This window comes from Lichenostomus cassidix, unplaced genomic scaffold (assembly GCF_008360975.1).
Source record: "Lichenostomus cassidix isolate B80296 unplaced genomic scaffold, HeHo_3.0 HiC_scaffold_772, whole genome shotgun sequence".
In the NCBI taxonomy this organism is placed as follows: Eukaryota; Metazoa; Chordata; class Aves; order Passeriformes; family Meliphagidae; genus Lichenostomus; species Lichenostomus cassidix.
In genome coordinates, this window is record NW_028147600.1 from 247,039 (window position 1) to 261,797 (window position 14,759).

The 14,759-nt window shown below is 41.6% G+C and overlaps 1 protein-coding gene across 3 annotated transcripts in view; it reads left to right on the plus strand.

Annotated features, from left to right (window-relative positions):
- LOC146421848 (ribosome biogenesis protein BOP1-like) overlaps positions 1-14,759 on the plus strand; it is a 57,838-nt gene that overhangs the window by 10,136 nt on the left and 32,943 nt on the right. For all 3 annotated transcript variants that reach the window (XM_085046990.1, XM_085046993.1, XM_085046992.1), the window contains exon 3: positions 72-173. In XM_085046990.1, coding sequence (XP_084903116.1) covers positions 72-173 — 102 coding nt within the window. The remainder of the gene's footprint in view (positions 1-71; positions 174-14,759) is intronic.

Sequence of the window (14,759 nt, forward strand, 5' to 3'; positions counted from 1 at the left end):
TTTCCCCAGTTTTCCCAATTTTCCCAATTGATTTTTCCCAGTTTTCCCAACAGATTTTCCCTCTTTTCCAGGCTCCCAGGAAGAGGAAATCCCTGCCTGATGATTCCCCTCTGGAGGGAAATCTGAATTTGGAGCTCCAGGATGAGTACCTGGAGGATTCCTCCGACGAGGAGGTAAGAATTCCATGGAATTTCGGGAATTTCCTCACGGATCCGAGGGGGAAACGATGGATTTGGGGTCAGGGGAAGCTCTGCAGCACCTCAGGAGCTTTTCCCAGAAAAATTTGGGATTTTTTCCCAGAAAATCTGGGATGGAAGGAATCCAGGTGGGTGGAAAAGAGGGAATGCTGAGGAGTTTTGGGACTATTTCCCAGGAAAAGGCTGGAATTCCAGGCTGGAATTCCCATTCATTCCCAGTTGGAATTCCCATTCATTCCCAGTTGGAATTCCCATTCCCAATTGGAATTCCCATTCCCAATTGGAATTCCCATTCATTCCCAATTGGAATTCCCATTCATTCCCAGTTGGAATTCCCATTTATTTCCAATTGAAATTCCCATTCATTCCCAGTTGGAATTCCCATTTATTCCCAGTTGGAATTCCCATTCATTCCCAGTTGGAATTCCCATTCCCAGTTGGAATTCCCATTCCCAATTGGAATTCCCATTTATTCCCAGTTGGAATTCCCATTCATTCCCAGCTGGAATTCCCATTTCCTGATGAAATTCCCATTCATTCCCAGCTGGAATTCCCATTCATTCCCATGGATTTGACTTTTTCCAGCCTCAGCAATTCCCTGTTTTCCCTCTCTGTGTTTGTAATGGGAAGGGAAGGATTGCTGGGAATTCTCTGCTTTTTGGGAATTCTCTGATTTTTGGGAATGTTCCTATTTATTTTTGGGAGTGTTCCTATTTATTGGAATTCTCTGATTTTCGGGAATTCTCCTATTTATTTTTGGGAATGCTCCTATATTCTGGAGTTCTCTGATTTTCTGGAATTCTCCTATTTTTGGGAATTCTCCGATTTTTGGGAATTCTCCGATTTTTGGGAATGTTCCTATTTATTTTTGGGAATTTGCTGATTTTCAGAAATGTTCCTATTTATTTTTGGGAATTCTCTGATTTTTGGGAATTCTATTTATTTTTGAAAATTCTCCTATTTTTTGAGAATTCTCTGATTTTTGGGAATTCTCTGATTTTTTTAAAATTCTCCTATTTTTTGGGAATTCTCTGATTTTTGGGAATTCTGCCTTTTCCATCTGGGAACGCTGTCAGTCAGGAATTCCCAGATTTTCCTGGGATCATCTCCCTGCTGGAGACCTGGGAAAAACCTGGGAAAGGTTGGGAAAAACTCGGAAAATGTTGGGAAAACCTCGGGAAAGCTTGGAAAAACTTGGAAAAGCTCAGAAAGAGCTCAAAAAATCTTGGGAAAGCTTAGAAAATGTCAGGAAAGCTTGGAAAAGCTTGGGAATTGTCGGGAAAGTTTGGGAATTGTCAGGAAAACTTGGAAATCTTGGGAAGAGCTCAGAAATTGTGGAAAAGCTTGGAAATGTTGGGAAAAGCTTGGAAATCTTTGGAAAAGCTCAGGAAAGCTTGGGAATCTTGGGAAAGCTTAGAAAATGTCGGGAAAGCTTGGAAAAGTTTGGGAATTGTCGGGAAAGTTTGGGAAATGTTGGAAAAACTTGGAAATCTCGGGAAGAGCTCAGAAATTGTGGAAAAGCTTGGGAATCTTTGGAAAAGCTCAGGAAAGTTTGGGAATTGTCGGGAAAGTTTGGGAAATGTTGGGAAAACTTGGAAATTGTGGGAGAGCTTGGAAAATGTCAGGAAAAGCTTGGAAAGCTTGGGAATCTTGGGAAAAGCTTGGAAATGTCAGGAAGAGCTTGGAAAAGTTTGGGAAAGCTCAAAAATCCTGGGAAAAGCTCAGAAATCTTGGGAATAGCTTGGGAATATCAGGAAAGCCTGGAAAGAGCTTGGGAAATGTGGGAAAGCTTGGAAAGCTTTGGAAAATGTCAGGAAAGCTCAAAAATCTCAGGAAAAGCTCAGAAAGAGCTCCAAAAAATCTCATCAAAAGCTTAGAAAATCTTAGAAAATGTGGGGAAAGCTTGGAAAATCTTGGGAAAAGCTCAGAAATCTGGGAAAATCTTGGAAATGTCGGGAAAGCTTGGAAAAGCTTGGGAATAGTTCAGAAATCTTGGAAAGAGCTCAAAAAAATCTTGAAAAAAGCTCAGAAAATCTCAGATCTTGGGGAAAGCTCAGGAAAATCTTGGGAAATCTCAGGAAATCTTGGAAAAGCTTGGAAAAAGTTTGGGAAAAGTTTTGAAAATTTCGGGAAAAGCTCAGAAATCTCAGGAAAAGCTCAGGAAAGCTTGGAAAAATTTGGGAAAGCTTGGAAAAGCTTGGGAATAGCTCAGAAATCTCAGGAAAAGCTCAGAAAGAACTCAAAAAAATTTCAAAAAGCTCAGAAAATCTCAGAAATCTCAGGGAAATCTCGGGGAAATCTCAGGAAAATCTCGGGAAAGCTCAAAAAATCTCAGGAAAAGCTGAGAAAATCTTGGAAAAAGCTCAGAAAATCTTGGAAAATCTCAGTAAAATCTCGGAAAAGCTCAGAAAATCTTGGAAAAAGCTCAGAAAATCTTGGAAAAAGCTGAGAAATCTTGGCAAATCCCAGCAAGAAGGCTGGCAAGCTGCAGGACTCTCCCCCGAGCTGCTCAGTCAGCCCTGCAGAATCCATCAGCTCTCCGGAATTCCCGAAGCTCCAGAGGCGACTGGAGAACCTGGGAGGAGAGAAAACTCGGAAAATCCGCCGGAGCTGGGCTGGGGGAGAATTCCCAGAGAATCCCACAGGGGGTTTTGGGAATTATTGTGGGATTTTGGGTCGGAAAAAGGGAATTTTCAGCTTTTTTCCTGGTTTAATTTGATCCCAAAGCTGGGAGAGAATTCCCAGAGAATCCCACAGGGGTTGGGAATTGGTGTGGGGTTTGGGGTCGGGAAAAGGGAATTTTGAGGGAATTTTCAGCTTTTTTCTTGGTTTAATTCAATCCCAAAGCATTCCCAAAGTTTGGAATTAGCAGTTTGTGGGAATTATTCTGGGATTTGGTGTCGGAAAAAAGGGGAAAAAGCAAATTTTGAGGTCATTTTCAGCCTTTTTCCTGTTTTAATTCAATCCCAAAGCATTCCCAAAGTTCGGAATTAGCAGTTTCTGGGAATTATTTGGGGGTTTTGGGTCAAAAAAAGGGAATTTTGGGGTCATTTTCAGCTTTTTTCCTGGTTTAATTTGATCCCAAAGCTGGGGGAGAGAATTCCCAGAGAATCCCGCGGGAAAAATAACCCCGGGGGGGTTTTTTTGGGAATTGGTGTGGGGTTTGGGGTCAGAAAAAGGGAATTTTCAGCTTTTTTCCTGGTTTAATTCAATCCCAAGTCATTCCCAAAGTTCGGAATTCGCAGGTTTTGGGATTTATTTTGGGATTTTGGGTTGGAAAAAGGGAATTTTGAGGTAATTTTCAGCTTTTTTCCTGGTTTAATTCAATCCTGAAGCACTCCTGGTATCCCCAAAGTTTGGAATTAGCAGTTTGTGGGATTTTGGGTCAAAAAAAGGGACTTTTTGGTAATTTTCAGCTTTTTTCCTGTTTTAATTCAATCCCAAAGCATTCCGAAAGTTTGGAATTAGCAGTTTGTGGGAATTATTGTGGGATTTTGGGTCAGAAAAAGGGAATTTTGAGGTATTTTTCAGGGTTTTTTCCTGTTTTAATTCAATCCCAAAGTTTGGAATTCTCCTGGAATTAGCCAGGATTTTTCAGTGAGCTTTCCACGATTTTTCCAGGATTTTTCTGTGATTTTTCCTGGATTTTTGAGGAATTTTCCTGGGATTTTTGAGCGATTTTTGGGTGATTTTCCAGGGGATTTTTCCAGGATTTTTCTGTGATTTTTGAGGGATTTTTTGGTGATTTTCCAGGAATTTTTCCAGGATTTTTCCATGATTTTCCCGGGATTTTTTAGGTGACTTTGCCAGGATTTTTCTGTGATTTTTCTCTGATTTCCCCGGGATTTTTGGGTGACTTTGCCAGGATCTTTCCGGGATTTTTCCATGATTTTCCCGGATTTTTCCAGCCCGGATCAATTCCTCTGGAATTCAGTTTTCGGGACAGAGGCAATTCCCAATCCTGCCGCTGGGGGGAGCAGTGGGACTGCTGGAGATTCCCAGCTTTGCTCCCGAAAAATCCCAAAAAATCCCCAAAAATCCATGGATTTGGGATCAGAGCGGGATTTGGGTCTTGGGATTCCTGATCCTAGTTTTTAGGGTTTCTTATCACAGTTTTTAGGGTTCCTTATCCAAGTTTTTAGGGTTTCCTATCCCAGTTTTTAGGGTTCCTATCCCAGTTTTTAGGGTTCCTTATCCCAGTTTTTAGGGCTTCTTATCTCAGGTTTTATTTCTCCTCATCCCAGTTTTTCTCTCTCCTTATCCCAGTTTTCAGGCAGTTTCCAGAGGCTTTGTTCCCAAAAAATCTCTGGGGTCATATCAGGATTTGGGGTTTCTTATCCCAGTTTTTCTCTCTCCTTATCCCAGTTTTTAGGATTTCTTATCCCAGTTTTTCTCTCTCCTCATCCCAGTTTTTAGTCAATGTCCAGAGGTTTTGTTCCCAAAATTCCACAGGTTGGGATTTGGGGTTTCTTATCCCAGTTTTTAGGGCTTCTTATCCCAGATTTTCTCTCTCCTCATCCCATTTTTTAGGGCTTCATGTCCCAGTTTTTAGGCAACGTCCAGAGGTTTTATTCCCAAAATTCCACAGCTTTGGGATTTGGGGTTTCTTATCGTGGCTGGAGCAAATTCCAGAGCCTTTGTTCCCAAAAAACCCATGGATTGGGATCAGGATTTGGGGTTTCTTATCCCAGTTTTTAGGGTTTCTTATCCCAGTTTTTAGGGTTTCTTATCCCAGTTTTTTGGGTTCCTTATCCCAGATTTTAGGGTTTCTTATCCCAGTTTTTCTCTCTCCTTATCCCAGTTTTCAGGCAACTTCCAGAGACTTTGTTCCCAAAAAATCTCTGGGATTAGATCAGGATTTGGGGTTTCTTATCCCAGATTTTCTCTCTCCTTATCCCAGTTTTTAGGGCTTTGTATCCCAGTTTTTAGGCAACTTCCAGAGGCTTTGTTCCCAAGAATCCCAGACCAGGATTTGGGATTTGGGGTTTCTTATCCCAGTTTTTCTCTCTCCTTATCCCAATTTTTAGAGCTCCTTTTCCCAGAGCAACTTCCAGAGGCTTTGTTCCCAAAAATCCCAGACCAGGATTGGGGTTTGGGATTTCTTATCCCAGTTTTTCTATTTCTTTATCCCTGTTTTTAGGGTTTCTTATCCCAGAGCAGCTTCCAGAGGCTTTGGGATGGCAGGGAGGGAAATCCTAAAAGTCTTTGGGATGGCAGGGAGAGAAATCCTAAAAATCCTCAGGATGTCTGATTGGAGATTGGGGTTGGGGTTGATATTGGGATTGGGATCAGGATTGGGGTTGGGACTGGGATTGGGATTGGGATTGAGATCAGGATCAGGATTGGGATTGGGGTTGTGATTGAGATCAGGATCAGCATTGGGGTTGATATTGGGGTTGGGGTTGATATTGGGATTGGGATCAGAATTGGGGTTGGGATTGGGATTGGGGTTGACATTGGGATCGAGATTGGGTTTGATAATTAGGGTTGTGATTGATATCGGGATTGGGGTTGAGGTCAGGATCAGCATTGGGATTGGGATCAGCATTGGGATTGGGGTTGAGATCAGGATCAGGATTGGGATTGATATTGGGGTTGTTATTGGGATTTGGATCAGGATTGGGATTGGGATTGGGATATTGGGATTGGGGTAGAGATCAGGATCAGCATTGGGATTGGGATCAGGATCAGGATTGGGATTGATGTTGGGGTTGTTATTGGGATTTGGATCAGGATTGGGATTGATATTGGGATTTGGATCAGGATTGGGATTGGGATTGGGATTTGGATCAGGATCGGGATTGATATTGGGATTGGTATCAGGATCAGGTTCAGCGTTGGGATTGGGATTTGGATCAGGATCAGGATTGGGATTGAGATCAGGATTGGGATTGGGGTTGGGATTGGGGTTGTTATTGGGATGTGGATCAGGATTGGGATTGGGGTTGGGATTGGGATTGGGGTTGGGATCAGGATCAGGATCAGGATTGGGATTGAGATCAGGATTGGGATTGGGGTTGGGATCAACATTGGGATTGGGATCAGGATCAGGATTGGGATTGATATTGGGATTGATATCAGGATCAGCTTCAGGGTTGGGATTGGGATCAGGATCAGGATTGGGGTTGGGATTGAGATCAGGATTGAGATTGATATTGGGATTGGGGTTGATATTGGGATCGGGATTGGGGTTGGGATCAGGATTGGGATTAGGATTAGGATCAGGATTGGGATTGATATTGATATTGGGATTGGGCTCAGGAGTCAGCAGAGCACGAGGGAGGGAGGGAAAGGGAGAATTCCAGGGGAAATCAGAATTCCAGAGGAACAGGAATGTGCTGTGGTGGGAATAATGGGAATAATGGGAATGATGGGAATAATGGGATTGGGGTTTGCAGCAGGGATTGGGATTGGGATTGGGATGAGCTGGAATAATGGAATAATCAGCTGGAGTAATAGGATTGGGAATGGGAATAATGGGAGCAGCCAGGTGGGATTAGGGATTGGGAATGGGATTGGGAATGAGGATGGAATTAGGAATTGAGAATTGGATAAGGGATTGGGAATGGGGATGGGATTTGGGATTGGGATTATGGATTAGGGATTAGGGATTGGATTGGGATAATTCTGCTCCAGTTCTCCACCTTCCAGTCTCATTTTTCCCACTTCCCACCTCCAGTGTTCCCAAATTCCAACACTGATTCCCCCAAATTCCAGCCTTGCTTCCCAAGTTTTGTGAATAACCATCCCCCGGATTTTGGGAATAACCAATCCCGGATTTGGGCAATAAATAACTCCCAGATTTGAGGAACAAACCCCAAATTTAGGGGATAACTCTCTCCCGAATTTAGGGAATAACTCTGGATTTTGGGACTAACTCCCTCCCAGATTTTGGGAATAACCAGCCCCAAAATTTTGGGAATTACTCCTGGATTTTGGGAATAACTCCCTCCTGAATTTTGGGAATCACTCCTGGATTTTGGGAATAACTCCTGAATTTTGGGAATAAAAAACTCCCAAATTTGGGGAATAACTCTGGATTTTGGGAATAACTCCAGATTTTGGGAATAAATAACTCCTGGATTTTGAGAATAAATAACTCCTAGATTTTGGGAATAACTCTCAGATTTTGGGAATAAGTCCCTCCTGAATTTTGGGAATAAATCCTGGATTTTGGGAATAAATAACCCCAGATTTTGGGAATAACTCCCCCCCAGATTTTGGAAATAACTCTGGATTTTGGGAATAAATAACTCCTGGATTTTGGGAATAAAAAGCTTGCAAATTTTGGGAATAAAAAAACTCCTGATTTTGGGAATAAAAAACTCGCAAATTTTGGGAATAACTCCAGATTTTGGGAATAAATAACTCCAGAATTTCGGGAATAACTCCCAAATTTTGGCCATGAACTTTTCCACCCCCAAGAGTTAAGCTCAGCTCTCAGTTCCCAGCAGGAAAAGGTTTTCCTGCAGCCCAATGAGCTCAGCAGCTCAGCAAACTTGGCTCTGAAATATCCCAAATTCTGTCCAGAGCTTGAAATATCCTCTGCTGCTGCTGCTGTTTGCTGTCCTGGGGCTTCTGAGCTGGAGTTTGTCTGCTTCTGGTTTTTTCTGTTCCTCTTTTCTTCTATTCCTATTTTTTTCTATTTCTCTTTTTTTCTGTTCCTCTTTTTTTCTGCTCCGGATTTTTTCTCCATTCCTCTTTTTCCCCATTCCTCTTTTTTCTATTCCTCTTTTTCTCCATTCCTCTTTTTCTCCATTCCTGTTTTTCTCCATTCCTGTTTTTCTCCGTTCCTCTTTTCCTGTGTTCCTCTTTTCCTCTATTCCTCCATTCCTCTGTTCCTCTTTTTTCCATTCCTCTTTTTTTCTATTCCTCTTTTTCTTTACTCCTTTTTTTCTCCATTCCTCTTTTTCCTGTTCCTCTTTTTTTCTGCTCTGGATTTTTTCCTATTTCTCTTTTCCTCCATTCCTCTTTTTTCCAGCTCCTGCTTTTCTTCTATTCCTGTTTTTTTCTGTTCCTCTTTTTTCTGTTCCTCTTGTTCTCCATTCCTCTCTTTTCTGTTCCTCATTTTTTTCTGCTCTGGATTTTTTTCTATTCCTCTTTTCTTCTAGTCCTCTTTTTTTCTGTTCCTCTTTTTTCTGCTCCGGAGTTTTCTCCATTTCTCTTTTTCTCTATTCTTGTTTTTCTCAATTCCTCTTTTTCTCAATTCCTCTTTTTTCCAGCTCCTGCTTTTCTTCTATTCCTCTTTTTTCTTTCCTTGTTTTTTTCTATTCCTCTTTTTTTCTACTCTTGATTTTTTTTCTATTCCTCCTTTCTTCTATTCCTCTTTTCCTCTATTTCTCTTTTTTTCTATTCGTCTTTTTTATCATTCCTCTTCTGCTTCTGCTTTCTCTCTATTTCTCTTTTTTTCTTTCCTCAATTTTTTCTATTTCTCTTTTTTACTGCTTTGGATTTTTTTCTATTCCTCTTTTCTCTATTCCTTTTTATTCCTATTCCTCTTTTTCTCTATTCCTCTTTTTCTCTATTTTTTCTCTATTCTTTTTTTTCTATTCATTTTTTCCCATTCCTGCTTTTTTCTCCTCCTGCACTTCAATCAACTCTGCTTTTTTCTCCTAATGCTTTTCTATTATTCTTGATTTTTTAATTCCTCCTTTTTCCTGTTCCTTTTCCTCTATTTCTCTTTTTTCTATTACTTTTTTTAATGTCTCCTTTTTTCTATTCCTCTTTTTTCCTATTCGTCCTTTTTTTATTCTTCCTTTTTTCTCTTCCTGCTATTTTTCTATTCTCTTTTTATTCCTCCTGTTCTTTATTCCTCCTTTTTCTATTCCTCCTTTTTTCCTATTCCTTCTTTTTTAATTCCTCCTTTTTTTATTTCTCCTTTTTTATTCCTCCTTTTTCCTATTCCTCCTTTTCTTTATTCCTCCTTTTTTTAATTCTTCCTTTTTTAAATTCTTCCTTTATTTCTCTCTCTGCTATTTTGATCTCAGCTTTTCCCTCCTCCTGATCTTTTCTCCTCCTCTTTTTTCCACTTCTGCACTTTTATTATTCTCACTTTTTATTTTCTCTTCACTTTTTTCCTATTCCTGATTTTTTCTCTCCCAGCTTTTCCCACTCTTTGTTTTTCATTATTTTTTCTTTTCCTATTCCTGTTTTTTATTCTATTCCTGTTTTTTTCTATTAGTAATTTTTTCTATTCCTGCACTTCTATTTTTCCTATTTTTTCCTATTTCTCCTTTTCCCACTGCAGGTTTTTTATTATTTCTGCTTTTTCTCTCCCTGATCTTTTTCTCCCTTTGTTTTTTATTTTCTACTCTTTTTTCTTCCCAATTCCTGCAGTTTTTCTCCTCCTGAGCTTCTGTTCTTCCTGATTTTTCATTATTCCTGATTTTTCATTATTCCTGATTTTTTATTATTCATTATTTTTTTCCCTCCGTTTTTCTCTTCCTGCTTTTTTATTATTCCAAATTTTTTCTGTCCTTCATGCTTCTTTCTCTCCTTTTTTCTCTTCCTGCTTTTTTCTTATTCCTGATTTTTTCTCTCCTTTTTTCCATCCCTGCTTTTTGTTATTTCTGCTTTTAATTATTCCTGTTTTTTATTATTCCTGTTTTTCTCTCCCTGCTTTTTTTTCCCTCCAATTTTTCCTACACCTGTTTTTTCCACTCCTTTTTAATTATTCCTGCTTTTTCCTATTCTTCCTTTTTTTCTATCTTTGTTTCTTTTCTATTCTTGCATTTTTGTTATTTCTGCAAATCCCAAAATCCCAAATCCCAAATTTAGGAATGGATTTCCCAAATTTCATCTCCCAGAATTCCAAAATTCCATCAATTCCATTTGGCTTTATTCCAAATCCCAAATCCCAAATCTAGGAATGGATTTCCCAAAATTCCATCTCCTCAGAGCTGCCAGGGCTTTATCCCAAATCCCAAATAATCCAAAATCCTAAATCCCAAAATCCCAGATCTCAAATCCCAAATTTAGGAATGGATTTCCCAAAATTCCATCTCCCAGAATTCCAAAATTCCATCAATTCCATTTGGCTTTATTCCAAATCCCAAATCCCAAATTTAGGAGTGGATAAATCCCAAATCCCAATTCCAGGAAAAATGGGAATTCCTGGGAAAAATGGATATTCCCAGGAAAAATGGGCATTTTCAAGAAAAATGAATATTCCCAGAAAAAATTGATATTTTCAGGAAAAATTAATATTCCAGGAAAAATGAGTATTCCCAGAAAAAATGGATAATTCCCAGGAAAAATGATCCTAAATCCCAAATCTCAAATCCTAAATCCCAAATTTAGGAATGGATTTCCCAAATTCCATCTCCTCAGGGCTTTATCCAAATCCCAAACCCCAAATCCAAAAATCCCAAATCCCAGAATGGATTTCCCAAAATTCCACCCTCGGAGCTGCCAGAGGTTTATCCCAAATCCCAAATAATCCTAAATCCCAAAATCCTAAATCTCAAATCCTAAATCCCGAATTTAGGAATGGATTTCCCAAAATTCCATTAATTCCATTTGGCTTTGTTCCAAATCCCAAATCCAAAATCCCAAATCTATGAATTGATTTCCCAAAATTCCAGCTCCTCAAACCAAATCCCAAATAATCCCAAACAATCCCAAGTAATCCCAAATCATCCCAAATAATCCCAAATCATCCCAAATAATCCCAAATCATCCCAAATAATCCCAAATAATCCCAAATAATCCCACATCCAGCACGGCTGCGATGATCCCAAGGAGATTTGGGGAAATTCCTGGTTTTCCATTGGGACTGAGGAAGGAGCAGAGTTCCTCTGTTTGTTGGATTTTTTACGGATTCTGCTGGAATTCTCCCAATTCCGATGGAATTTTCCGTTGGGTTGAGTTTCCCTGCTGAGCTCCCAGCCCAGGAACATTCCGGAAAAAGCTCCGATTGCTCGGAGCTGCTCACGGGGAGGAGCTGCAGCTGGAGGGTAGTGCAGAATTCCAGGGAAAACTGCCCACAATTCCAGGAAAACTAACCCAAAATTGCAGGGAAAACTGCCCACAATTCCAGGGAAAACAACTCTGAATTCCAGGGAAAACAGCTGGGAAATTCCAGGGAAAATTCGAGGGAAAATCCATGGAAAACAGCTGGAAATTCCAGGGAAAACTGCCCAGAATTCCATGGAAAATTGCCCAAAATTCCAGGGAAAACAGCTGGAAATTCCAGGGGAAAACAGCTCTGAATTCCAGGGAAAACCGCCCAGAATTCCAGGAAATAACTGCCCAGAATTCCAGGGAAAAGAGCTGGGAAATTCCAGGGAAATTCCAGGAAAAACAACCCAAAATTCCAGGGAAAACAGCTCTGAATTTCAGAGAAATTCCAGGGCAAAATAGTTCTGAATTCCAGGGAAAACTGCCCAGAATTCCACAGAAAATTGCCCAAAATTCCAGGGAAAACAGCTGGGAAATTCCAGGGAAAAATAGCCGGAAATTCTAGGGAAAAATAGCCCTGAATTCCAGGGAAAACAGCTGGGAAATTCCATGGAAATTCCATGGAAAACAGCTGGGAAATTCCAGGGAAAACTGCCCTGAAGTTCCATGGAAAACAGCTCTGAATTCCAGGGAAATTCCAGGAAAAACAGCCCAAAATTCCAGGGAAATTCTAGGGAAAACAGTTCTGAATTCCATGAAAAACAACTGGGAAATTCCAGGGAAATTCCAAGGAAATTCCATGGAAAACAGCTGGGAAATTCCTTGGAATTCCCTAATTTTTTGCAAGTCAATCCTTTCCCTCTTTTTCCCTCTGGAATTTCACCATTCCCCCTGGAATTTTCCCATTCCCACTTTTTTCCCCCCTTGAATTTTCCCCTCCCCAGTCATTCCCTTTTTCCCTCTGGAATTTTCCCATTCCCATATTTTCCCTTTGGAATTTTCCCATTCCCACTTTTCCCATTTTTCCCCTGGAATGTTCCCATTCCCTCTTTTTTTCCTCTCTGGAATTTCCCCATTCCCACTTTTCTTTCCCTCTGGAATTTCCCCATTCCCGTTTTTCTTTCCCTCTGGAATTTCCACATTCCCACTTTTCTTTCCCCCTGAAATTTTCTCCTCTATTCAGAATTTCCCCATTCCCACTTTTTTCCCTCTGAAATTTCTCCATTCCTGTTTTTCCCTCTGGAATTTCCCCATTCCCACTTTTTCCCCTGGAATTCCCAGGTGCAGAGCAGCTGTTGGCAGAGCAGGAAACTCGTAAATCAGGGATTTGGGAGCTCAGCTGGAATTCCCTCTGGAATTCCCTCTGGATTGGGAATGGCAAAGGGAAATCCAATCCCAGAAATCCTGGAATCTTCCCCAGGGTTTGTCCTGCAGAGGGAAAGCAGGGAGTTGGGATCCAGGCTGGATGGATTCCCAGGGAATTAATTTGGGAATTTGGGAATTCCCAGGGAATTGCAGGCTGCCCATGGAATTCTGGGATCATCCCTGAATCCTTTCCATCCCAAACTTCCCCAGAGCTCTGCCATTCCCATCATTCCCATTCTTCCCATTCTTCCCATTATTCCCACTCCAGGTTTTTTTGGGAACAACCTGCCAGCCCCCCCCCATTCCCATTAATCCCATTATTCCCATTCTTCCCATTATTCCCACTCCAGGTTTTTTCAGGAACAACTTCCCCCTCTCCTTCCCCCATTCCCATTCTTCCCATCATTCCCATTCCCCATTCCCAGGTTTTCCAGGGTCTCCCCCATCCCATCATTCCCATTATTCCCATTATCCCAAATCCCATTATCTCCATTATTCCCATTTCCATTCCTATTCCCATTCCCATCATTCCCATTTCCATTCCCTCATTCCCATTCCCACTCCATGTTTTCCAGGCTCCCCTATCATTCCCATATTCCCATTATCCCAATTCCTATTATCCCAATCCCATTCCCATTATTCCATTCCCATCATTCCCATTCCCATATTTCCATATTCCCATTATCCCATTTCCATTATCCCATTCCCACTCCATGTTTTCCAGGCTCTCCCCCCACCATTCCCATTACCCCCATTTTTGCCCCCATTCCCCCCATTCCCATCATTCTCATCATTCCCACATTCCCACATTCCCATTCCCACTATCCCATTCCCATTATCCCACATTCCCAATCCCATTCCCACTCCAGGTTTTCCCCATTATTCCGTTCCCATTCCCACGTTCCATTCCCATTATCCCATCATTCCCACATTCCCACTCCCACTCCCACTCCAGGTTTTCCCCCTCCCCATTGTCCCAATCCCACATTCCCACATTCCCATTCCCATTCCCACATTCCCAATCCCATTCCCACTCCAGGTTTTCCCCATTCCCAATCCCATTCCCACATTCCCACATTCCCATCCCATTCCCACTCCTGCTCCAGGTTTTCCCCATTCCCATTATTCCATTCCCATCCCATTATCCCAATCCTATTCCCCCATTCCCACTTCAGGATTTCCCCATTCCCACATTATCCCATTCCCATTCCCTCTCCAGGATTTCCCCATTATCCCATTCCCATTATCCCATTCCCATTCCCAATCCCACATTCCCACTCCCTCTCCAGGATTTCCCCATTATCCCATTCCCATTATCCCATTATCCCATTCCCATTCCCACATTCCCATTCCCACATTCCCGCTCCAGGATTTCCCCATTATCCCACATTCCCATTCCCACTCCCGCTCCAGGTTTTCCCCATCCCCATTATCCCAATCCCACATTCCCACTCCCATTCCCGCTCCAGGATTTCCCCATTATCCCATTCCCATTATCCCATTCCCACATTCCCATTCCCACTCCCGCTCCAGGATTTCCCCATTATCCCATTCCCAATCCCACATTCCCACTCCCTCTCCAGGATTTCCCATCCCCATTATCCCACATTCCCATTCCCATTCCCGCTCCAGGATTTCCCCATTATCCCATTCCCACATTCCAGCACCAGGATTTCCCATCCCCTCTCTCCCTCTCCACCTGCAGTTGGCTCCGGAAGCACCTGTGAGCTCAGCGCTGCCATTCCTTCCTTCCTCCTCCTTATCCTGATTGATTCCTGATTGATTCCTGATTTATCCCTGGTTTATCCCTGATTTATTCCCTGCCAATCCCCAACCATTCCCAGCTGCATCCCACAAAAACCTGGACAATCCCAGCCTCACCTTTTCTGCTTTTGCCAGCATTTTCCCCTTTTTTCCCCAGTTTTCCCATTATTTCCCCCATTATTTCCCCTGTTTATCCCCTATTTCCCCCATTTTTTTCTCTATTTTCCCCATTATTTCCCCCATTTTTTTCTCTGTTTTTCCCCTGTTTTATTCCCAGCATTTTTCCCCTAATTTCCCTACATTTTTCCCCAATTTTCCCTAATTTCCTCACATTTCTCCCCCATTTTTTCCCTGATTTCCCCTCATTTTTCCCCATTTTTCCCCCAATTTTCCCTCATTTTCCCCCTATTTTTCCCCTAATTCCCCTACATTTTTTCCCTAATTTCCTGCATTTTCCCCCCATTTTTTCCCTAATTTCCCTAAATTTTTTCCCCCAATTTCCCCTCATTTTTCCCCATTTTATCCCTGATTTCT